Raw genomic sequence first — 27,141 nt, forward strand, 5'->3', positions numbered from 1 at the left:
AAAATGAGTTCTATGTAGTCTATAATAAATAAATTTAAAATACTTTTACGGATTTAAACATTTCCTATCTTATTATGTTAAGCAAACATAAACAATAGAGAGATATGTTTAAGATATAAGATTGGTGTTTGCATATGAAACTATAGTTGAAATTTTGGAATTATCTTCATAATAGTTCCATGTCAATAATGGTGAGCATTTCTTTTTTATTTCTGCAAAAATATTTTGACACATAAACTAAAAGATTGATATTCATAAATATGTCTTATATTTTACATATGGTACATAATTTTGAGGAAGTAAATAGATGATATAAACAATAAACAATAAAAAATTGTAAAAGTTACTATTGATGCCAAAGAAATAAATATCTAATGATTCTACTAGATTCAATTTGGAAGCAATTACTTGATTGATACAAAACTACCTTTGCACATACATTTCTCATAAACTCCTCAATACAAAACTACCTTTGCACATACATTTCTCATAAACTCCTCATGTACTAGATGTTGACTGAGGATCTTGGAAAGAGACACGATTAGGGTAATATTTGATTATAAAATAAAATTCGAAGATGTAATAGAAGAGTAATCATGTACGTGCATGAGAAATAAGCTGAAAAACGATCGACGTTACAACAATGTTGTGAAACATTCAAAATAATAATTCTATATAGAGTATATATATACATAGTAAAGTGTATATAGGAGTCATAAATGTGATTAAAATGGATCGAGAACATCAGATAAAACAAGCAGTTGTCTATAATGAGACTTTTTGGAAGCCTTTTCGGTGGGTTTTACGGTCAAAATCGGGCAGCAATTTATTGCAATCGCAAGTTTAATAGCTAGTTCCTGCACAATCAAAGAGTCCCAGGGGTTTTTCAGGGTGCTGAATTCAAATATGCAGTTAAAAAACCATTTTAACTGCAACAAATCAAGATTTAACCTCAATTTCTTCCGCCGGATTCCGTCACCGGAATCTCCAAAAAGTCGCATTATAGACAACTCCATAAAACAAAATATATGGTGTACTCGTGTACCCGAGGAGGAAATCTGTCAGTAGATATAAAACACTTATTTTATATATATATATATATATATATATATATATATTAATGTGTGTGTTAATTGTAGTTATCCTTGCTCGTTGATATGAATGGTTGGGATCCTTTCTGCAAAATTAAGCACCAGCAAGTGAAATGATCGATAGTGTTAACTGTACATTTTATACAAAATATTTAGTTTTGTACCTGTGAGATAACAATAAGTATAAAAATCTATATATCAACAATATAACTTAGGTATGAATATGTCCAATACAGTATTATCCAGTTAGCACGAGTAAGCTTAGATTTGATGAAAGATTAAAACTTGTAAAGGAATTAATTCAAATTCTTCACTTAAAGGTCTCTTAGGTCTCCTCACAAAGGGAAACACAAAAATTGGTTTTGGTTATAACAATAGAATGGTTTGTACGAACCATTAACACGGAGGGTTGTATAAAGGATAATTCCATCTGACAATGTTTCAAAATTGTAATGTTTCTTCCATGTGCCGAGAGTTGGATTTTCAAAAAAGAAACTTTTCTTCTTTCCATGCGCAGAGGAATTTTCATGATTGATCATTTAATAATTAGAAATTTACTGTATGTGAATTTAATGATGGGGAATTTTCTTAAACAATTTACACTATAATGAGCTAAGATTTAGATTTTGGGGACAAACCATGGCTTTTAAGATTTAAAGAAGAAAAAATGATAAGACAAGTAACTGAAAATTACAGTCGAATTGTTGATTATTTTTTTTTAAACCATTGAAATGTTGGTAAGTTGTGACAAAATTTAATATTATCCCGTAATTGAAAAGATATTACCCTTGGAAATAGCATAGTGAGTAGTGTATTTGAGACTTTCAAGTTTAAAGTGACCTGATTTGATTATTTCAAGACGTCAAATAAGCATGAAAGAACTTCAGAATAGTGGTACTGATGCTGTAGAAGATATTAAATTTACCCAAAATTTAGGAATTATAAATTAATCAATATTAGAAATAATATTAAGAATATGAAAATTTACTATAAAATAAGTGTAATAGACCATAAAATATAGAAAAAGAAAGTCTAAATTGCGGTTGAATTTCCTATACTAATATATGCATAGGACATTAGATCATCATGAGCTATAAAATTATATCATCGAACCATTTTATGGTTTGCTAATTGGATGGTTTTATAACCACTTCAGAATAAAAAAGAGTTAGGTTTTCTTGAGATAAAAAATGAAAGGAAAATTTAATTATTTGACATGATTTCTAAATGATATCAAAATATTTGATCTTCGTTGATATAACAGAATGAACAAGAAAGGAAAGATTTCCTAGAGGAGAACAACAAACTTGCAAAAAAGTAATGGCTAAATGGTGCACCCCTCACTATGAGGGGGAATTTTGTTTTAAGATGACTATTTGCAATTGTTGTATTTTCTTTAAAAAAATGCCTTCGAAAAGATTCCATAAGACAATGAATGACAATATAGACATGTGAAAAAATATGAAATGATGAGATGTTAGGTGCATAAAATATTGAATGTATGTGCATAACTACTCCAAGAAATATATTGTATTAACATGAGTTAAAATATTAATAGTTGATTATGGTTAAAAGGGTCTAGGAATAGGTGGACAAGTACTTGGGGATCCAATGAAACTGTGGTATGAACCTTAAAAATATCAAGATTGTGAAAATGAGTGCGTTTATGGGAAATCCACATAAATAACACCTAAGCCTATTTTATGCATGTTGTACCACCATGTTGAATACACTAAGTAACAGTGTGCTACCTGTAAATAGTTCTCCAAATCAATATTTTATTTTTTTAATTCTAGATATGACTCTTTTATTGTAGGCAAATTTGAAATATTGTTGAAGGGTTGATTAGATGCATAATGTGAGTATGTGATTTCAAGATTATAGAAGTAAATGATTGTGTTTAAGATATTTGTACTAACATGATGTGTGCTAACACAGTCGATGTGGAAAGGAATACACGGGGAGGGAAACCCTAGTTCTTGCATTGAGAAAAGTGTATATAGCCCCTAGACACATTAACTAACAATTTTCAATGCAAAGAAGGATGGAAACTCTAGGAAGAGAGTTACTCAGGAATTTATAGGGAAAGAAGAAGAAAAATGTATGTTGCATGATTTATTTGTTGCAATTTTTCTTCTTGTCCTTTTTCCATCTTGAGCATCACCATGTAGTTATTTGTTTTTCCCTTGTATTGTTACATGGATTTCATTGTCTTTGTATTTTCTGTTTTGGTTGTGATGGTTTTTGGGTGTTATGGAGGAAAAAGAGGAACAAAAACTTAATAGAAGAGGTCAATAAGAAATCCCAACCCAAAATGAAAAACCTTGGTCAAACCTTATGAATGAGATAAATGATGAAAATGTAACAAAGGAAAACAATTAAATAACTAAACTAGGCATCAGTTGTCCCACTTGAACGAAAAAAGAAAAGAAAAAGTGGTGACATAATAATCATGAAAATGGCATAAAAAGGAAGTTTCCGTAAACATTAAAAATGCATGGCTAATGTATATTTAATATTGTGAAATCATGATAAAAGCATAATGATGTTGTCAGATTCGACAAACCATTGACATCATAGCCTTGAAAATAACATAAAAATGAATTTTTCTGGAATTTTAATAATGCATACCTATTGCATATTTAATATTGTGAGTTCATGATAAAATATATTTTTTATATTGAAGATTCACTTTTGCAAACAAAAATGATCTCCCTAGATTTAGGGGTATAATCTAGAACAAGAGAGGACAAAAGATCAATGTTTTCCTTAGAAAAATTAGACTATGAAAACAGACATATCTGGAATATGTAGTAAGTATTTCTCTTCTCTTTTCTTGTAAGCTCCAATTTTAGCTCCACATGATATAAATGGAACCTGCATCAATGACTAAAACAACGAAAGGAACTACAATATCCACATAGCATAATCAGATATCTCTATTCACTGAGTCAACATGGCATCGAAATAAAACAACATAAGAATAACATAAGTATAGGAAAAAAATATTCTTTTGTATTAATAAATAAAGGAGAGGGTTACAACCATATAGATAATTTGACTTTGTAGATGACTCAACAATTAGCTTGTACTTCCTTGTCACAAAGAAAACCTTCATACTCAACGCTAATGAAGATGGATAATGATTCCTTAAGCTCAAAGTAGTAACATGAGGGTACTAGAAATCTCCAAAATAAAACCCAAACTCCATGGGAGGTAGTACAATTAAAAGGGAAAACATGGTAATTTAGGATTTACCAATCTACGCTTAAGATCCACTTATGAGGGAGGTGAATCTCAAGGGATAAGAGATAAGATCAATAGAGTAGGATCTGATAGGAATTTGATATATATTTCCATGTTAAATGGATAAAACCACCTTAGAACATTATCAAAGGAGAAGATTCTAAATTATTTTTTAATTTTCCCAAAATTCTAGTATTAATGCACCTGGATAATGGAGGAACCTGCACTAATCAACGTTGGTGGTTAGGTATTCAACTTGGACCAAACGCAAGTGGACAGACATACAAGATGCGTTGCACCTAAAAAAATCTTTTTTTATCAGATAAACCCAGAAACTTCAACTTTTTAGAGAAATGATGCTTAGGGATTTTCAAAGGGATTATGACAAAGTGTTCATGGATGTTGATTGATCTAGTTTTTATGCCTTTTCGTTTGATGTGAAAAAAGAACCTGTAACAATAATAATGTTGTTGGATGTGACAAAGCATTAGTTGTGAGCTACCTAGTGTGGAAATTTAGGTAACTAATCGTTAAAATAGTTTTAACACTATGTGAATGGAAAAAATAATTTGGTAATTATTGTGTTTGAGATTTTGTAGCAAATTCACTAATGAAATCCATGTTTCTTGGAATTCCTATTAGATAAATGTGTAGGTGAACCTATTGGTTTATAATATTATTTCTGATGTATTTATATTGATAATTCTAACCCTTGTTTGGTGCATGAATGAAAATGAACAAAATATGCCTAACATATGTCGATATATGTTGGAATTGAATATGGATTTGAATAAAAAAAGATAGGGAGAATTTCTTTAGGAATTGAGCCATTACCTAGGTTAAAGTGAAATGGAATCACTTTGGGCCTATGGAGGCAACCTCGGAAATGGAAGATGAAATGATTATTTTTTTCCTCTGTTGTTCCAAACAGAAAACTAGTCTAAAACAATGAGGATGTTGTCCCTTTTAAGGGGAGGGGAGAAGTAATGCCCCTAGAAAACTTAACATGTGACCTTTATTTATGTATTGGGTTAGAAAGTTTCAATTACTTGTGATAAAAAATATTGTTTTCATTTCTACTAATGAAATGAAAAAGTTATTTTTGGTATATTAGTCCTATTAGAAATATATTAAACCCTAACATGGAAAATTAATCTATAACTAACCAACAAATAGTTGAAGTTAGCTATGCCAAAAGGGGAAGAATAAGAAACAAAGAAAAATCCTACTTTTGTCATTATATTGAGGTTTCTTCTTGAGAGGAGGGCAAGAATATATATATATATATACATCTATATATATATATATATATATATATATATATATATATATATATATATATATATATATATATATATATATATATATATATATATATATATATATATTTGTGTGTGTGTGTGTGTGTGACATAAAATATAGAGCATAAGAAAATTTACAAGGCTCGAGAGAAATTTTATGTGGTGGAATTTGTACAGAGAACTATGGGAGATAAAGATAGTTACCTTGGAAAGTGATTACTAGTGCGAGAGAAAGATTGGTTAACCCAAAGAAAAATTAGTAGTATGTTGCTAAGGATTGAGGAGGTGAAACAAAATTATAATAACATCTACCTAGTTTTCTAATAGTTAGAGGAAGATATCGGGGACGAACTAATTATGGAAGTGGGGTCAAGACTAGGAGGAATTTGGAAACCTTTAACCTATTTCTGAAAGGATTTAGAATGTATGGAACTCATTGAACTAGTTTAGTGTAAAATATGTGGTTATTAAATTTATACTATAAATGTTAATAGTTTAAATATATTATTGTGTGTGTGTGTGTGTAGAAATATTTTGTGCTAAATATGAATGAAGAATATTTAGAGATCTATAATATCGAATAATTGGGTTCTATAGGAAATAAAAATGAGGCACATGTTTAGGATGAAATACTTGTTGTTAGAGGTGGAAGAAAAAGGGTACTTAGAAAAAACTAGAAAAGGAGTTTGTGTAGTCTATAATAAATAAATTTAAAACACCTCTAAGGATTTAAACAAGATGAGAGTACAAAATAATATGGAAAAAAACATGTTGTTTTCCTGAAAGCAGAATTCTAAACACTACATATATAAATAATTGCATTTAGAACTACTGTAATAATAAGGTTGAAGTCTAGGTTTTATGTTTAGGTTAGAAATGTAGACTGTCAGAGAGAATGACTCTCTTAATTCCTATAAATGTAGTCTTGACCATGGGGAGATTAAGACTTAGAGAACCTATAGTAGTGTGTCATTATAGGGATCCACAGCTTCTCTGTACTAATTAAATATCTATTGCATTTTTTGTTTCTACATATGCACATAGTTATCAGAAGAATATTTGGACAATGCCTTTTGCTTAAAAAAAAAAACAAATTCACATACAAAAATAGAAATTTCTTGACAATAGGAAAATGATTATCAATGCAAAATAATAAATTGCATGTACATTTATAGGAAAAAGTAGAATTCTGAGAAAGCATTCTAAACAAACTACTATTTTAAATAAGCAGAATAAAGAATTGTACCAAAACAAGATAACCCATTTGTTACAGTAAAAATTCCTAAGAACATTACAAGACTAATTTGTAATTGTAGATACAAATTATTACTAACAATTATGAGACAAGTAGCTCGACAACAACACTCCTTCATTTTCGCGCGTGCTGCCTCTCTGCTGCAAACTAGGTTTGTTGCCTCCGCTTTGTGTTCCCCCATGGCTATTGTGCACAACAACTCTTGAGCCCCTCGGCTCTCCAATGTAATCCAGTAGGGGCCTACCTCCCCCCCCCCCCTCTCCCAGAGGTTCTGGCTTTCAAAATAATGATAACAGGTTGCATTAAGAGAATCCATTCTGCCATGCAATAGAAATTCATGAAGAAAATGGACAACATACCCTCTATTGTTCTCCCGGAATAATAAATGTACAAAGCAGCTCTGAATCTTGTAGAGAGAGGCCTCATAGGCTAGTTCACTAGCCTCTGGCCTTCACAAAAATCTATTGAAAAGTGGGTTCAGAGAAACTAGATCCCATTAACCAAAGAGGCTATAAAAAGCTACTTTGTGGGCAAGGGATACTTCACTTTCATCTTTGAAATTACAGAGGATAGAAGCTTAATGTTCAAGAACGAACCATATTTTATGGGTCCACAAGGATTATATCTGAACAAATAGTCACCCGATTTTGACCCTGCTCAGGATGTTCCATCATTTGTTCCCGTCTCGGTGTGTTTGCCCCATCTTCCCCTCCACTGCTGGAACCAAAAGTCTCTTCAGCTAATCGACAATGCTCTAGGAAAATACATAGACCAAGTAGTAAAAAAAGATTAGTATTCGTGTTCCTGCATATGTGTCAAAGTCAATCTGGAGGAGGGACTACCAAAAGCAATCAAGCTAACGGTCGTTGGATGGACGCATCTTCAAGAACTAGATTTCGAACAACTCCCTTTTAAATGTAGACACTGCCATGGTCACAACCGTTTCACAAAAAACTACAAGAAAAAGGTTGAGGAACAAGCAAAGATGCACAATAGTGAGCAATGAACCCTAGTCCAGAAAGCATCACAACAAAGAAAAGGTAGGGGGAAATTCACTCAAAGGGAGGCCCCCAACAGCTCCAAGCCCACCAAAAAAATGGGTCCAAACCCAAATGAAAAAGAAAGTAGTCAGGCCCAACCCTCAGAAATAATCCCAGAAAACATAGACCAGGAAGGAACATCCAACTTCAACAAATAAGACGAAGAATTAGGCCACCCAGAGGCTTCCAAAGGTTCCCCCTCCAATCCCTCATATGCAGAAGTCAAAAGGAAAAAGCCAGCAGATATCTCAGGATCATCGGAGGATGAGATCTACAAGCATCTATCAAAAGGAGCCAAAAGGAAATTCCATAAAGAAGCAAGGGAGGAGGAGGTTTAAAGACTTAAAACTCAAAGCAGCCAGCCCACAATAGAGATGTCTATTAGGAGAAATACTAGAATAAGGCCTCCTAAGAGAGGATCCCTCCCCCCATCTGGTAAATAATGTGTCTTGTCTCTTGGAACTGCAGAGGTCTGGGGACCCACATGAAAATAGAAGCAGTCAAGGATATACTAAAAATTGAACCACCAGATATTCTCATGCTCCAAGAGACAAAAATCGAACGGAAATCCGTCCTCGACATCAATAAGGTGAAGTGGAAGAAAAATGCAGGCAAAGCAGTAAGCTCAAGGGGCTCTTCAGGGGGGTTGGCTACCGTACAGACAAAAGATCCCTTCCACCTGAATGACTCCTTCAAAACTCAGCAATGGATCTTCATAGAATTAAAGCATTGTGCAAGTAAGTTGACTATCTCACTCTTCAATCCTTATGTTCCAATTCTTTACTCTGGAAAAAGAGAATGATGGAATTCCCTCCTAGCATTCTTAGAGTAGCATAACCCGAATAACATAATCCTTGCTGGAGATTTGAACATAGTTCTGAAGCCCAAAGAAAAGAGATGGGGAATCAGTAATAGAGATCATTTGCTACCTTTAGTGGAAGATCTCATCCATCAATGGGACCTCCTTAATTTTATCCCAATAAGAGGTCTCTATACATGGACAAATAACAGGATAGGGGAGGAACACATATCTACTCATCTGGAGAGATTCTTAGTTCAAAGCTCATTGATGATGAACAACATGATAATCAATACAAAAATCCTCCACAAATTGACTTCATACCATAAGCCCATTCAGCGACTCCTGGCGTATGAAGAAGACTTGGGTCCTCTTCCTTTTCACTTCAGCCCCCTTTGGATTGAAAGGGATTGCTTCATGGAAATAGTGAAAGAATCTTGGGCCAAACCAATCTCAGGATCACCATGTTATGTTTGGGAGCAAAAGCTCAAGGCAGCAAAACAAGCCTTCAAAGAATGGATTAAAAAACCTGCTTCAAATCCAACCAGCCAAAGGAAAGAAATAGTGCAAACTTTGGAGGACATACAAGTTGAAATGGAACACAAGGATATCACCTCAAAGATGATAGCAAAAGACGTAGAAGGCCAATGCTCTTCCTTCCACTACTTTAGAATGGAAGAAGAGTGTTGGAGAATCAAATCCCGTAGCCTGTGGTTGAAGGTTGGGGATCGAAATACCTCGTTCTTCCATCACCAATATAGAGCTAGACTCTCATGTAATCATATTTCATAAATCACAACTCAAGTGGGGCAGATCTGCAAAGGGTTTGCACAAATAAAATAGGCAGCAGAAAGTCACTTCAAAAATCCTTTTATTGCAGGGACACAAGGCAGTGAGGAAGACTTAGCAGAGCTCCTCTCAAACATCCCTTTCCTTGTCGGCTCAAAATACAATCATGCTCTCATCAAACACTTCACGGAGGAACAAATAATTAATGTTATTTGGTCTATGGAACCTGATAAGGCTCCTGGGCCTCATGGGTTCACCATCCACTTCTACAAGATCTACTGGGATACCATTAAATATGACCTCTAGAAAATGATAAGAGTGTTCCAAAGGAAAGCTAAGATAGGAGGATGAACCAATTCCACCTACCTCGCACTAATTCCAAAAGAAGCCAACCAAGAAACCTTTGCAATATTCAGACCCATATCTCTATGTAATGCCTCCTAAAAAAATTTGGCCAAGCTACTGGAAAATAGAATTAAACCATTACTCAAAAGGCTCATCTCCTCCTCCCAAGGAGGATTTGTTGAAGGTAGACACATCTTGGATAATGTCATCCAAGTGTAGGAGATAATTCACTGAATTAAACAACGAAAAGAAAAAGGAATGTTGATAAAACTAGACATGGTGAATGCTTTTGATAGGGTTAATCACACCTTCCTCATAAAAATCTTATGCTCCTTCAGTTTCTCGAATCAGTTTGTGAATTTTATAAAAGTCTGTATTGAAAATCCCTGGATTACCCCTTGGTTAATGGGTGCTATACTGGCTTCTTTCATGCCCAAAGAGGCCTTAGGCAGGGCTACCCCCTCTCTCCTTTTCTGTACATTATGTTGGATGAACCTTTGAGCAGAAAGCTCACTGTTGAGAGAGACGTTGTGTCACTAGCTGGCCTCAGAATTTCCCATTGGATAGATCCCTTAAACCATGCCCTGTATGCAGATGACTCTATTCTTCTGAGAGGAGCCTCACTCAGAATTGCAATGGCGTTTGACTCAATCCTCAAATGCTATTACAGGGAAACAAGAGCCTTAGTAAGTGAAAGAAAGAGTGAAATTTATGGCTGGAATATGGAACAACAAGAGCTCATGAGCATATCTCAAATCATAGGCTTTAAAGCCTATGTAAAATGGGATAATATCAAATACCTGGGTTTTCCCATTACAAGTGGAATTAACAAAAGGGATCTATGGAGTGACATTATTAGCATAATCAAATCAAAAATCTCATCTTGGGGAGGCTACTAGTTAACAAAAGGAGGAAAAGTAATTCTAATTAAAACTCTACTATATGTGTTGCCAATTTACCAAGCTGCTTTTCTTCTTTCTCTTAAAAATGTGATGGATCAAATATCTAAAATCCTGAGGGATTTTCTATGGCAAGGGGGAAAGGGAATCAGGAAAAAATTCACCTGATCAATTGGGACACAGTCAAAAGAGACATCATGGAGGGTGGTTTACAAATTCACGATCCTGTGATGGTTAACCTTGTGCTTGGTGGCAAAATCCTGTGGAAATTGCATTGTGATCAACAACACCCAGTCAGTCAATAACTCTTGTACAAGTACGCAGATGGTCCTGCGCTACGAAATATGCAAGCCTGCATCTCAGTTAACTGCTCTGTGGGACGATCATATTATGGATTGTGCTCCATAAATGAAAATAAAACCTCTCTGTGGGACAATCGCATTATGGATCATGCTCCGCTATCTAAGTCTGAAGACATCGTAGATATAAAGGAGTGGATCCAACTCGCTGGCATCAATAGCATCTACGATCTTTCTAGGTGGGATAGAAAAGGTAATTGGTGCTACTGGGACTTCCACGATGTCCCTGTTAGACTCTTGCAGCAAGAAAATCAACTCATCGAATTGCTTGAAGAGGCAGCACCAGTTCATCGAAGCATGAAGGACGCATGGAAATGGGGACACTCAGGAAGGTATACCATAGCTGCTGGTTACAATGCCCTTCACCAAACAAAAATCAGTAATCATCCACCCAATTTCTGGAAAAAAGTATGGGATCCTCGAGATCTTCCTAAAGCTAATTTTTTCTTCTGGATTTTGGTGCATAACAAAGTCCTAATAGGAGAAAATCTGGCCAAGAGATGCTATGTAGAACCACAAAGATGTGCCCTCTGCAGAAGCAATACTGAAAGAACTAAACACCTCTTATTGACTGCTATTTTGCTAAAGAAGTATGGGGCTACATTCTCCATGAACTTCAGATTGCCCCCCCGGGCCATGATTCTGTAGCAGATTTATTTGCCTCATGGATCCACCTATATCCCCACAATATTCCCACTAAATCTCTATGGAACATAATTTGGATCGCCATCACTAAATAAGTATTTTGGAAAATTTGGTTGACCTGGAATGAACAGATTTTTAAATAAATCTCTTATACTCCCTTGAAAGTAGCAACCAATGAAAAATCCCTCCTTTTAGAAGCAGTCCAACAATCTTACTTTAAAGAAGACCTCACTCTCCTTCCTAAAGAAAAGAGATGGTTGGATTCTCTTTCCCCTCATTCCCCCCCATTGCAAACCCTGAATGGTGAAAAAGAGATTCTGACATCACTTTCCAATATTGGTGGAGGAAACAACATCTAACCTCGATTTTCTTTGATGGCACTTCCAAAGGGAACCCCGGTGCTGCTAGAGCAGGGGATATTATGTACTCTCTGGATGACTCAAAAGGGGATTGCTTTTGCTGGGTTATTGGGCAAAAAACCAACACTCAAGCAGAGATTCTAGCACTCCTCAAGGCATGCCAATGGCAAGGAAAAGAGGCATCAAAGACTTTCAAGCATTTGGAGACTTAGAAATACCAATCAAAAAACTCAACATGGAGGAATTGTTTAATAATGCAAGCCTCAACAAAATTCTCAGCAGATTAAATAGAACCGTCCTTGAATTCGACACCTACAAATTCTACCACATTCTAAGGAATTCGAACAGTGAAGTAGACCTCATGGCAAATAAAGGGTGCACTCTTCAGAAGGGACAACTCAACATTAATGACGAGACATCATACTAATATTGCTTCTCTTGACAGAATTGTAATCCATCCTAGCATAAGAAAGAGGATAAGAAGAACTATACTCTTGGTTGTTTATCCTTTGGCCCAACCATCTACCTTCAAATAAATAAAAAACATACCTGTTTCAGTTAAAAAAAACAATTATGAGACAAGTAATGATTCCTTCCATCTAAACTAAATGTCCTTGGTGGAAATGGAAAATGAAAGAAATAAAACCGACCTTATAGCATGAATAGAAACATGGTGCAATACTCAGAAAAGTGTATTATACATACATTTCACAATTATAACAATATTATTTTAAGATCATAAGGACCAATGAACTATGTATCTACAAAGGTACTATGTATGTATATATGTATATGTGTGTGTGTATATATATATATATATATATATATAAACAAGTTTTAGCTTCAAGCCATAGCAACCATTCTAACATGCAACCTTGAGGGAACTAAACAAGAAGAAAAGAAACTTTGTTACGCAAATGATGAGAGAAATAAATGTTGTGGCTTGTGTATTTTCGTTTATAAGCAGAACCTTCCAATTTGTCATGACCAATTTGGGACCTGTCTATAGAGGTTGAAGTCAAGCAAGGCAAAAACAAAAATACAAGTTGTGGCAACTGACATAACCTATAAAATACCTAGAGACATGGCTAGTTTTCCATGATTTTTCCACAAAAAAGATTCACCAATTTCAAATTTTTATAAAAGATGATTCGCCCAAATTTTAGAATATAAAATTATTTTACCTTAAAAATAACCAACATTATATAGAGGCTACATATAAAATCATTATAAACTTAAATAATTTTACAAATTTATAAATAAATGTTTTATAGTTTGCACATTAGGGATTAGTGAGATTCGCCAATGTTTTTGAACTTCAATAAAATTTTCCATCCTTAAAATTTTCCTTGCCTATAGGTAATGAGGACCTGAAATTTTTATTTGATGACCCATGAAGACTTAACCTTTCAAATAAAGTTTCCTCCCACAAACGATGACAGAGCTTATCATTTTTTATGAAACCAAACAACAAAACATAATAAAAGATAAATCAACGACTTAAAAATAAGCCTATTCTAGGTGCCGACCTCCTCTACATCAAGTAAATGAACAATTATTGGATGATTAAAATGGCAAGGCCTCCTTTGTATAGATAGGACTTTAAAGGGTCATAATATACTTAGGGTCTACATAACAATAATAATGTAAGGGCACAATAATAACAATAGTGGCCTTCTATGAGGTAAAACAATAACAATATGGGGGAAACATTTGTAATATAAGGACGTACCATGCCCCTCTCCTTCAAATAAGTGTTGTTATTAATGATTGAGTTATTCTAGATGCTTATGTATAAAACATTCATCTTGCTATTTCGAATCTTCCACAGATAAGTTCTTCCACTTAATGAGATATTCTGAAATTGGTTGAATTCGTAACTATCAGATTCTTGTTTCTATGATTACTTCAGGCTCTGATATGATTTTTCCTTCCTCATCAAGTTCTGGAAATATATTCTGAACAGGAAGTTTTTCACCTATAACCTTAGTTAAATATTAAACATGGAAAACTCGATGTATTCTTGAAGATGTACATAGCTCCAATTTGTATGCCATAGTAACAATATTTTTCAATAACTTGTAAGGGCCATATTACTTGCATGCAAATTTATTATCCTTCTTAGCTTGCTTGACTGAAATTTTCTTGTATGGTTTAAGTCGTAAAAATACCCAATCTCCCATGTCAAAACTTCTTGCAGTGCGATGTTGATATGCTTGTTTCTTCACTCAATTTTGCGTTAGACTCAAATTATACTTTACGAGTTGGAGAGATTATTTTTAATTCTCAATGTCATCTCTGACTGCTTGAACCTTAACATTGTCTCTTAGAGATGACATGATGGATGGTGGATGATATATGTAAAGTGCCATAATTGCGGTCATTTTTGTTGTGGTATAGAAGGAAGTGTTATAACACCATTCTACAAGAGGTAACCACTTGACCCATTTTGTTTTTTTATGAGATACAAAGAAACAAAGATATTATTTCAAATATTTATTCACTATCTAATTTTTCCCATGAGATTGAGGATGATAATATGAGCTATGATCCAATTAAGTACCAACACAAGAAAATAATTTTGTTCAAAAATATTTGGATTTCCAGGTACCTTTTGAACTATTTCCACAAATGCAATAGTGACTATGTTGGCTTTGAAAGTTTGAGCTACAGAACAAAATTGTATACTTTCTAAGTCTCTCAGCTACCACCATGATGATACTCTTTCCTATGGAGTTAGGTAGACCTATCATAAAATCCATTGAGACCTCTACCTAAAGTTAACTTTGAATGATTAATGGTTGTAAAAGGCTTGGATTTTTACTTGTCTTCACTTTAATTTTTTGGTAAATCAAACATTTGGCCACAAACTCTAAACATCAAATTTAAGGTCATCCCAAAAAAATTTCTAGCTAACTCTGTCGTGAGCTTTTAAAAATCATGAGTTCCCTCCGATAGGATAGGTTTGTAATTCCAAAAGAAATTCTTTGAGTTTCAAATTCTCACAGAGATATAACTGATCCTTGTACTATAGTGAATCATTTTTCTATATAAAAGTATCATATCCACTGGGATCTCACTAAAATGTTTGAATGAGTGTCCACTCTTGTTCATCATTCTTACATTTATCCATTGCTTCATTTATCCAATCAATTCGGATAATATAAATGGAACAAACCAATTCCTCCACATCCTCATATTTTCTTCAGAGTGCACCCACAAAAATGTTTTGCTTCCCTTGATTCTAGATGATTTAAATCATAACCCAACAATTTTGTGACCCATTTTGTTTTCTCTTGTAAAGATAATCTTTGTCCCAAGAAGTATTTAAGGCTATCATGATCTATTTTTACCTTGAAGTATATTCCAATTAGGTAGGGTTGCCATTGCTTTAGGGTATGTACAATTTCCAACATTTCCTTCTCATGAGATACAATATGGCCTAAATATTCCATCTCGTGTACCCAAAAGAAATATCTGGAGGTTTTTGCATATAATTGTTTCTCTTCCAATAGTTTGAACAGCTTGTCAACATGTCGAACATGATGCTTCCAACACTTGTTCTAGATTAGTACACCATCAAAAAATAATAACATAAATTTTCTAAGGAAGGGTTTGAAAATGGAATTCATTAAGCCTTGAAATGTGGAAGGTGCATTGGTAAGGACAAAAGGAATGACCAAAAATTCATAATGACCTTCATGAGTTATGAATTTTGTTTTCAAAATTTCTTCACTCTTCATTCTAATTTTATGATATCCTGAATGAAGATATATATTTGTGAAGTAAATTTCTCCATGTAATTCATTGAACAATTCATCAATGATAGAAATGGGAAGTTTATCTTTTAATAGTCAACTTGTTGAACTTCCTATAATTTATACACATATGCCATGATTCATCCTTATTGTGTACCAATATTACTAGAGTAGAGAAATAACTTTGGCTAGGTTGAATTATACCACCCTCTAGTCTTTATTCAACCATACATTCAATTTCACCATTTTTGGAATAGGGATATAAGTATAGTTTGATGTTTGGAGGAACACTTCCTGAAATTTAGTGAATGACATGATCATGATCAATAATATTTGGGATACCCTTGGGGTCTCGAATACCTTGGAATGATTGTCATGGAATAATGTTTGAATATTTGGTTAAATGGGATACTTAAACATTTGAACATCTAGTGAGCATAATTCTGAAACTACACCTTGATGTTTCTTCAAAGGATTTTTCATTTGATTATAATTGATTACCTTACTAGTTTTCCTATTGATACCAATTAATTTAATTTTCCTTACTTTACAAAAAAAAATTCAAAAAAAAATCTTGAAAATTAAAAGTTATCATCCCTAAATATTGTAACAATTTGACTCCTAATACAACATCAACACCACTAATTGAATGAAACCCATAAGACTATTCAATATATTCTCTCGTAATTAGATTGATATTATGGCATTTCCTTGAGCAAATTATAGTTACTCCATTTGCAACCATCACTTGACACTCTAGTGCCTGGAATAGAAAGTTGTTCATATCCTTGGATATGTTAAAATGAATAAAATTATGGGTACTACCTAAATCGATCAATAATATTGCATCTTTCTTATCTTGAGAGTTTGAGGAGTGGTAATTCCCACAAATGCCTTACAAGATATGGTTATATTCATTTCTTCTTTTTCAACTCTTGTTGTTTGTTTCTGATGTATATCTTCTTCTTTTGATGTTTCTTGTTCCTTTTCTTCCTCCTCTTCACAGCCTATTTAAAATAATTTCTTCTTACTAGATTTATGACCTTTAATGTATTTTCTAGCACAACTATAACAAAACCCTTTTGTTCATTTTTCCTCTAGTTGTTGTCATGTTAGTCTTGTAGGTTGTGGAAGACCGTGATGAGAAACACTTCCATATTTCTATTTCTGAGTGGTAGAACTCCTTGTTGCCATAAATTTTCTTTCATCTTTTATTAACACACTAAATTACTTCTCTAATGACTTATGTTATGAAAGTCGAACCTCATGTTGGATAGTATCCTTTATAGTCCATATTAAGAGATCAACCATATGCTCCTAAGGAATATCAGTTACCTTGATATGCAATATTTGGATGTTCTCAATGTGCTCTGTCATTGAACCCTTTTGTTTATGATTTATTACTTGGATAAAGAAGGTGTTGTTCTCTATATTCTCATAATGTGTTAGCAATTCTTCCTTAAAAAATTACCAAGTTACAAGTAATTTAAGAGAAAAAATCTATTAATGCCACACAAACTAATTGGGTTGTAAATATAAAGGTGTAATGTGTTTATGTGTGGTGCACATTATGTATATCAAAGAATTTATCGATTCGTAGTATCCATGTTACTCAATCCACATCATCAAACTTCCCCACATTGATCTTTGGAATGTGGTTGTTCTTAAAACCAACATTGGAGTATCTAAAATCATAATTCATATTCCTTCTTTCCACATCATGATTTTTATGGATTACCTTATCACCAGTAGGAAGCCTCTGTTCAACAACATTATCAATCCTTCCAACTTCACATTCACCGCATCCATGTCTACTTTAAAAGCTCCCATGTCCACTTTCAAATCATCCTTAAAGCCTTTCATTTCCTTTTTTGTTTCTACTTCCAAACCATCCATATTGACATTCATATTGCTTTCAATCCATTTTTGGTTACTCTTTATGAGAGTGAAATTTGTTGTGCTCAATATCGTAATTTTAATATATCATTTTGCCTTTCTTCCTCTTCTTCATGCATCATACTAGAGCTTTCCATTTCCTTTCTAGTAGTATCCATTTTCTTGTTGTGAGGAATTTTGGAACCAAATAATGATATATATTCTTTACTATGCCCTTTGAATCACTTTAGACTAATTTTCAAATAAAATTTATACAAATTTTAGAAAAAAGTACACACATATCTTCCTATGTTTCTAGAGCTTGATCTTGAAACTGTTGTATCTCTATAATATAGGACTCCAAAGGTTTAAATTTGTTTCCTGCGGTAGCCCTCTGTGTCCTCTTTCCAACACAACTACTTAGACAGAGATTGAATTCTTCAAGATAAAGTTAGGTAAAATGTCCAAAGATGGCCCGCTTATGGACAAATTCAGTAGAATGAACTAGTATGTACTTACATGTGTCACTATTCAACCTTTGTCCATAAAAATGGTACCTAAGAAACTACATTTTATTCAATTTCAACCATTTTTTACAAAATTTAATTTGGATGGCCAAAACAAAGTTTATGACAATTTCCCCCAAGACACATGTTTCAAACATATTTATCGAGTGTATTAAAACCCTAACTTCCTTGAATCATATCTGTGAGAATATAATGAATCAAAATATGAAATTTATATATGATGTTCACCAAGCTTTCTGCTCCACATGATCGAAACTTTAGCTTCTAAAGTCTTGTAGAAGGAAACGTTATGGTGAAAATTCCAAGATGGAATGTTTGAAGCAATGAAACCCTAGGATCCAAGGCTTTGATACCAAATTTTTTGCAACTAATTCACAAAAAGAAAGAGAAGATAACTCAATGACATGAAAATATTCCTCTTCAAGAGGGAAACCTCCTTTACGTCAAATAAATGAATGATTCTTGGATGATAAAATTGAGAGGACCTCCTTTGAAAATATAGGAATCTAAAGGGTCACAATATAATTAGAGCCTACATAAAAATAATAATGTAAGGGAACAAGAAGAACAATAATGGGCTTTTATGGTGCACAATGATAAAAATATTGGTGCTACATGGGACAAAGCAATAACAACACGGGAGATACACTAATTTTATAAGGACCTAACATCATTCCTTTTACACACCTATAAGGAACTAGAACATAGTAAAAAGTTAGTTCTTTTGGGAAAAGAATCCAAATGAAAAGTAGAATTAGCTTGCTAGGGTTTTAAGAAAGTACTTTTATAGGCCATTTTACTAAAATTGTTTCATAAAAATAAACCCAAAAAGAGGAAAGCTGAATGATATTCTTAGGATATACTCAGGGGTGTTTTTCCATATAAAATTTAGTAGGTAGAGTCTTCAATAGACTTACCCTGTAATGTTTTGTGCAACAATTTTTTTCGTGGAAGCATCCCAATTTGAATACCAACCTAGACCGGGTTAAGTATGTGGTAGGAGCATAAACTCTTGTGTTCATTAAGGAAATCAATGTGAAAACACAATGAACCTCTATCAGTGGGATTGAATAAGATAGTTATTCTAACCTTGTCACGAACTAATCATTGTCACCCATTAATAAGAATCAATCTTGGTCATTGAATTTATAGCTTGTTAAAGCATCATGAGGAAGGCAAAGACTCAAACCAAATGTCACATTCAAGAGACCATCCAGAAGTTAGCATACCACTTATTCCAGTCGTATTTTTTTATTTTTTTAGTTTTAATTGCAAATGGTATAATGCCAATTGAGGTAAGTGACCTTGTGTTGCAACCTTATAACATTACATGAGGATTAACTGAAGGAGGTTTGAGCACTCTACTTGTAAGACTTATTGGCAAATAATTACCATAAATCTTTGCATATAATTTTGAGTATACCAGTATTGAATTCAACTAGGTAATCTTAGTATTTTAATTAGGTAATCTTAGTATTTCATATAGTTGTGAGTACAGGAGTATTGAATTTAACTAGGTAATATTAATAAAGGTTACAAATTTAACTAGGTAATATTAGAGAACAATTTGAAAATTTTGTTGTCCAAAAAATATTATTGTACAACTTTTTTCCAAGGTTAAAAAAAATTATTACATTCATATTATTTTTCATACCATACACACTGATATAAAGCTATATTTGAGTTGCAAAATTACCATTAAATATCATAGTTATTAAATATTATTGATTTTCTCATATATGTGAACCTAAATAAAAAAAATAAATACTATCAAAACTTTATATCTACTTAATAATAGATTTTTCTCATATAGAATACGCTAGCACTATATTTTGATTTTTAATTTTATATGCTAAAATTATAAAAATTATTAAATTTTATTATATTTAATAAACAAATTATGATGCTAATTTTACGTATAAATGAATATAAATAATATCAATAATAAATTATAAATAAATGTTTTCATGTCAAACCTAATATCCTAACACTATATTTCAATTTTAAAATTAAGATAAAGTAAAATACCAAAACTCATATATTTTATAATAATTGATAATTAAAAAAATTAAATTCTTAAGCTGAATAAAATAAATAATAAATAAATAAGCAAATGCTTTGAAACGGTAAGTTTAATCATTTATGTGTTCAGTTCTGACCACTTCGTAACTATCATCTTCCGTGTCTGAAATCGACTGCCAAATCGTATAAAAGAGTATAGAAAATAAATGATTACAACTAGGCGTCACATGGTATATGACATCCTCAATTTTCCAGTTGGCCAACTTGTGCTAACATTTTCTCTATTTTATTATAAAACGAATAATAATTAAAAAATAAATGCTATAAAAATATTTTTATTTCCTATTTTTAGAGGCCATCGATAATAAATTATAATAATATTTCAATTATAAAATTAAAATAAGCTAAGTATAAAAATTATAAAATTTTATAATAACTAGTCAAATGAAATTTTATTTTCTTAATTTATAAATACAATAAATAATGAAAAAATAAATATTATAAAATTGGTGTACATTATATTATTTCTTATCTTATATAATATATTATTATTAAAAATATTATTATTAAAAATAAAAATAAAAAGGAAAGTTAGTAAATTTTAGTATAAACAATAAATTTTAGTACAAACAATAAAATGATTTTGAGTGGTATATAAATAGAAATAAAATAAATAATAAATAATACACGTTGTGAAAATATTTTATTTCATCTTTTTTTTAATTAATTTTTAATTAATATAAATTTGTATTCTATCTTAAAAACTTGTTTTTTTTTTTTTAATTCAAACTTACAAATTTTATTTTTTAATTTTTTAATAAAAATTTCAATTTATTTATATTCCATTTAATTAGTTGGAGTTTTAGTGTACTTGTTCTATTTAATATAAAATATAACTATATATATATATATATATATATATATATATATATATATAAGTTTATGAATGAACAATTTGCAGTGTTTTATAACAAATATGGTAATATTTTTTTTGAAACCTTGGTTACAATTGTTAAGTTTCAAAATCTTTTTTGGGCATTTTAGGGGTTTTTAATGGTGCTGAATCTATTTCCACTATCAAAAACACAATCGTCCAAAAAAAAAAAAAAAAAAGACAAAAACACAAGTCATATTCCAGGGATTTTTGGTGGCATTTGACAATGGTTCAAATTTGATTGGAATATCATAGAAATTCAACACAATTTTGATAAAATTTGCCATTACTTTTTGTAAATCCAAATTACCCCTGTCAACTTTTAAGATTTTGGGTCTCCTGGGTATTTTTTATGGTGCTGAATCTATTTCAACCCATCAAAAACACTATTGAAATACTTCATAAATTTTTGGTTATCCTAACAAATTTGTCATTATACAACAAAGAAAAAATTTTGATCCATAAAAACACCATTCAAACACTTTAATTTTTTAACCATCCTAACAAAATTTCCACCCACAGATAAACAAAACATGCCTAATATTATGTCAGTGAGTCAGCACGTGCGATAGTAGTTAATTATATTTTTCAGAAGTTGGACCAGTTCATTAAAATCTATAAGGATTTATAATTGTAATTAATTATGAAAAAAACATAATAAATCTTATTTTAAAAAAAATCATAAATTTAAATAGATAATTAATTAAAATATTAAGAAAGAATAAGAATAATTAAGTCATTGTGTCAAGTTCTTTAAAGATTTATAATTGTAATTAATTATGACAATATCAACATAAAGCTTATTCTAAAATTAAACTACCAAAAAAAATATGATAAATTTAAATAAGTAATTAAACAAAATATTAAAATATATATATATAAACAAATTGATAGTTAATTTATTATTAATAAATTATTGTAAAATATAATACTAAAAATTAAACTTAACGAGAGCATGAGGTAACGTACTTGATTGCATGCATGAATGTTTAAAAGCAGAGCACATGGCTAGTTCTAAATTTTGAGATGGGTTTAATCCATATTTAGAATCCTATGCTATAAATAATACTAATGTAAATATATAAATATAGATCTAGCGATGAGTTTTGGATGAAGCGGTACCCAAGGATATAGATATTAGAGAGTGAGTGAATTCCACACAGAGACAGAGACAGAGACGGGGATGGGGATGGGGAGACGTAGTAGATTGTTGTTAGGTGTGGTAATGGTGATAATATGGGGGATATAGATATTAGAGAGTGAGTGAATTCCACACAGAGACAGAGACAGAGATGGGGATGGGGAGACGTAGTAGATTGTTGTTAGGTGTGGTAATGGTGATAATATGGGGGATTGGTCGAGTAACTCCAGTGGAGGCAACGCCATGTTTCACAGCTATGTATAGTTTTGGAGATTCATTGACTGACACTGGAAACGCATTGGCTTCGTCTCCTCTGGTTTTCCGTGAAATTGGGTCTTCTCCGTACGGGGAAACCTTCTTTCACCATCCCACCGGCCGTTGTTCAAATGGGCGCCTAGTCATAGACTTTTTGGGTAAGCCACATGACAACCCATGATCATATTTTGTGTATTGATGTTTATATTTTGTGAATATATATTTTCTGTATATATATTTTGTGTAGTGATGTTTATATTTTGTGTACAGCGAGTGCATTAGGATTTCCTTTCCTCCAGCCGTATCTTAAAGTGGGCACATTGCCACTGAGGGAGAGGGAATACGGAGTCAACTTTGCTGTTGCTGGTGCCACTGCGTTGGACCCTTCGTTCTTAACCGAAAGATTAATACTTGCTCAAACAGAATTATCGTTAGATGTACAAATCAGATGGTTCCAAGAGCTGAAACAAACAACATGCGCTGCAAATCCTGGTAAATCGATTCAGGACACCATCTTCTCGGTTATTTTATTGCTAATTAGCGCTCACACAATCTTACCTTGCTAATTACTTATATTTTGGGCAACGTTTGGTTTGATAGGAAGGAACAAGCGAGCTCAACTTGTTCCATGCATTCATCTATTTTCCCATCCTTCATATTTACTCTCCTTTCCAAATTGCTTTTTTTTTTTTATGTTTTTTCTCTTTCCAATTTATTATTTTGCTCTCACAAATTCACTTGTTTGTATTTCTGTGTTTCTTCATATGTAGACCGGATATCACTGTTGTTTTTTTTTTCTTTCGAATTTGACAAACTCACTTGTTTGCAACGTTTCGTATGTCTGTTGGGTTGAGATCTGGTATGTTTTCAGTCGATCTCACTGGTTGGGTGGTTTATTAAATACATAAATGGAATCTATAGAATAGTACAAAATAGGTCTATCCTGTAGATTCCGTATGTTACAATAGTACAAAATAGTTACAGAAAACCGAAAGTAATTTTGAAAATGGAAAGTGGGTGGGCCTCTGCAAGTTGAGAAAAAGTCGGAAAATCGCTGACTGAGAGTTAGGTCGGTGGATATTACATACCAACGCGCTGCCTGAAATTCTTATTCAACGCGGTCAAACTTACAGTTATATATAGAGTTTACGGTGAATATGCAAAACGAATATTGTTTTCAGGGCAGAAAAAGCGTAATATTAATGCAAAACGAATATGGTTGTCTAGAACTCTGTCTTATCTTTAATAAATTGATATATATATATATATATATATATATATATATATATATATATATATCAGTTAAGTAGAAATTCTTTTTTTTTAAATAGAGACATTAAAAATTCAAAAAAAAATTATAAATAATGACAATAAAAAAGATTAAATGTTTTATATTTTAAGTTTTCTATCCTTACAATTTATCAAATTTTAATTATTAAATAAAAAAATCATGAATTTTATATTACAAATTATTTCACTGATTATTTTTGCAGTTACATTCTCATGTCTCCAACAAACTATTATATCAGAGTTATCAAAAATCATAATTTCATATATCATAGACTGTGGTTATCTATTAAATTTATATGCAAAGTGTATTTCTCTTTCATACATTTATCTCATTGTTTCAGTGGGAAATATTAGATTTTTAGAAGCAATGCTTATGATATTTCTGCAAAATTTATTTTTATACAAATAAATATTATGTGATAATCTGCTCAATTTGAATGACAGAATGCCAAGATCATTTCTCGGGAGCTTTGTATGTGATGGGTGAAATTGGCGCCAATGACTATCTAGATTCTATTTTTACACTAAAGCCATTAGAGGAGATACAAAGCTTCACTCCTTTGGTCATATCCAAGATTCACAGCTCTTTACAGGTAACTGAATCTCCATATACATTATAATTAGTAATAAGTTAAAGATTTCCAAACCTTAGAGGTAGAAGTTTCTGTTGAGTTTTACTTTGACCAAGTTTCATGTTAGAGATTTTATTTCATTTTAGAATTATTGTAAACCTAATTTTTTTATATGAAAATGCTTAATGAATGAAATTTATTATTTTCCAAACAACTAGATTTTTATGGTTAAAAATAACTTGTTAAAAATTTTGGTAAAATATTTTTTCTTACAAAATTATTTATATACATATATATAAACTTGAAGTATTTACCGCTCAACGTATGAAATGGAATTGGGCAAGCATTGATAGAAAATGGAGCTCATTACATCTTCGTTCAGGGAATCCCACCATTGGAGTATTCACCATCAATTCTTACAGCTCGATCATCTCCCATCAGAGAAGCTTATGATGAAAATAGTTGCCTCATATCCTACAATCAACTCTCCCAAAATCACAATGCATTGTTGCAGGAGACATTGGAACAACTAAGGATTCAATATCCCCAAGTCACTCTCGTGTATGGAGATTACTATAATATTGCACTTGAAATACTCAAAAATCATGCGGGTACGTATATTAATTAAATTTTATTATTTTATTCTTTATGTATTAATTTTCATTTTTATATTAAAATTAATTATGTTTAATTTAAATTATTCATTATGTCAATGAAACATTATCTTCTTGGTTAATTTCAATTTTCCCTTTAATAGCATACGTATGTGTAGAGAGATTTGTTAGAATAATATTTTTCCCTTAATAGCATATGTATGTGTAGAGAGATTTATTAGAATAATATTTTTTATGATACACAGGATTCACTAATGCATATCAATCTTGCTGTGGAGGTGGAGGCATTTACAACTTCAACCTCCTTTGTCTGTGTGGGTCACCAGGGGTGCTCTCATGTTCAAACCCAACAACATACACTAATTGGGATGGAATACATCTCATCTCACTGAAGCTACATATGAAATTGGCTCAAATTTCATTCTCCATCAACCTGGTTATACACACCCTTCTTTCAGCTCCTTGATTGGCAAAGTCTGTCCTAGGCTTAAGTATTGAATATTCACAACAGGAAGATGATAGTGAATTTAGAATACATTGTAATTTCTATTTCTAAGAAGGTCCTTTATATTTATTTATTTATTTTGGTTAATATGTTTGGTATAAATAATGAAAGGATAGAGAACTTGAATGCACTATTCAAAACTCATAAGTTCTTTAAAATTTACGTTTATTTTTCATTGCATCCATTGTTTTATATATGTGGTACAATTCTATTTCATCTTTTATTTTATGCATGTATTATAATTCTATTCAATATTCTCTTTTTATGCGTGTAGTATGATTGTTTTTTTTTTTAGTTCTATAAGTTACTTATATATGAATGAATTTGCACAATAATATTCAAATGGAAAACCAAATATCATATCTATTGTTTTTCACAAAAAAAAAAATTATAATCCATTCAATAATATTTAAAGGAAAAAGCAAAGTTCTATCTTAATGAGTTCAAAACCTCATAGAAAGAAAATTCACTATAAAATTTGTAAATCCCTTATCACAATTACAACAATTTTCAAATGAAAAACTATAAATCTTTCTCAAGATTCGCACCATTTAAACAATAATATTGCTTTTATTTTTGTCCTTTTGGGGAGAAAAGTGTAATTTGGCAATGATAAAAATCATTACATGTATACTAAGAGCCTACAAAATGTAAACACAAATAATTTTAACATTAAAATTATTAAAAAAAACCACTTTGTATAGAATTTTTATTTTAAGAAAATATTACAAAATTTTCATTACTTTTTAAATGCGTTATTTTCAAACCATTTTCTTTTAATGTTGCATTCTCAAACTATTTTCATTATTTATTGCAAATGTTAAAGTTTATAGTATGATTATAACTTAAAAATAAAATAAAATATTGGATTTTTTAATATGATCATTAAAAAAAAAAAAAAAAATTACAGGAATTTCATTGTTTTTTTCTCAATGTGTATTCTCAAACAATTTCCCTTATTAAAATTATTAAATCTCTCACTTTTACAATTGAATTGGAATGCCATGTAATATTTATATTATTATGATACATTTTTCAAAGAGAGAAAAAATCAGTGATATGATATTTATAATTATATATGATATAATAGTTTTAATTCATTCATTTTCTTAAATATAAATATCATGAAGAAAATACAATGAATTTCTACTATGGCATGCTCTCCTATATACTTCTTTTAAATAAGGTAGTTAAAACTTATACACTCACCAACCATGAAAGGGACTAAAATGGCACAATGAAATATTGAAGGAATTTAACACATTATGATGCTACAACATCATAACCATCTATAATTTGATTCGTTATGCTACAACATCGACAACGATCTATTATTTAATTAAGTTTTACCAAAATATCAATCACAATGCAACATAAAATCCATAAATGTTCCTCTAACCCATTATAGTGCTACAACATTGATAACCATCTATAATTTGATTAGTTATTCTACAACATGGACAACCATCTATTATTTAATTAAGAAAGAATATAAATAAAATGACCACAAGCAATAGAAA

The 27,141-nt window shown here is 31.6% G+C and overlaps 1 protein-coding gene across 1 annotated transcript; it reads left to right on the forward strand.

Moving 5' to 3' along the window:
* The first annotated feature begins 22,536 nt into the window (after positions 1–22,536).
* Positions 22,537–25,900, forward strand: LOC149201965 (GDSL esterase/lipase At1g28590-like). The gene is made up of 5 exons (XM_089401424.1): positions 22,537–22,798; positions 22,911–23,132; positions 24,375–24,523; positions 25,017–25,113; positions 25,896–25,900. The coding sequence occupies exons 1-5, from the start codon at positions 22,537–22,539 to the stop codon at positions 25,898–25,900; spliced, it is 735 nt and encodes a 244-aa protein (XP_089257550.1).
* The last annotated feature ends 1,241 nt before the right edge of the window (positions 25,901–27,141 follow it).

This window comes from Pinus tabuliformis, chromosome 2_1 (assembly GCF_031772625.1).
Source record: "Pinus tabuliformis cultivar Carrire ecotype Pingquan chromosome 2_1, CPIR1, whole genome shotgun sequence".
NCBI lineage: Eukaryota > Viridiplantae > Streptophyta > Pinopsida > Pinales > Pinaceae > Pinus > Pinus tabuliformis.

Bases quoted from the DNA above. Each gene is read 5' to 3' on its own strand.
- LOC149201965 (XM_089401424.1), top strand. From the start codon at position 22,537: ATGGGGATGGGGAGACGTAGTAGATTGTTGTTAGGTGTGGTAATGGTG. The intron at 22,799-22,910 runs GTAAGCCACATG...TTTTGTGTACAG, and splicing joins CCTAGTCATAGACTTTTTGG to CGAGTGCATTAGGATTTCCT. The intron at 23,133-24,374 runs GTAAATCGATTC...TTTGAATGACAG, and splicing joins AACATGCGCTGCAAATCCTG to AATGCCAAGATCATTTCTCG.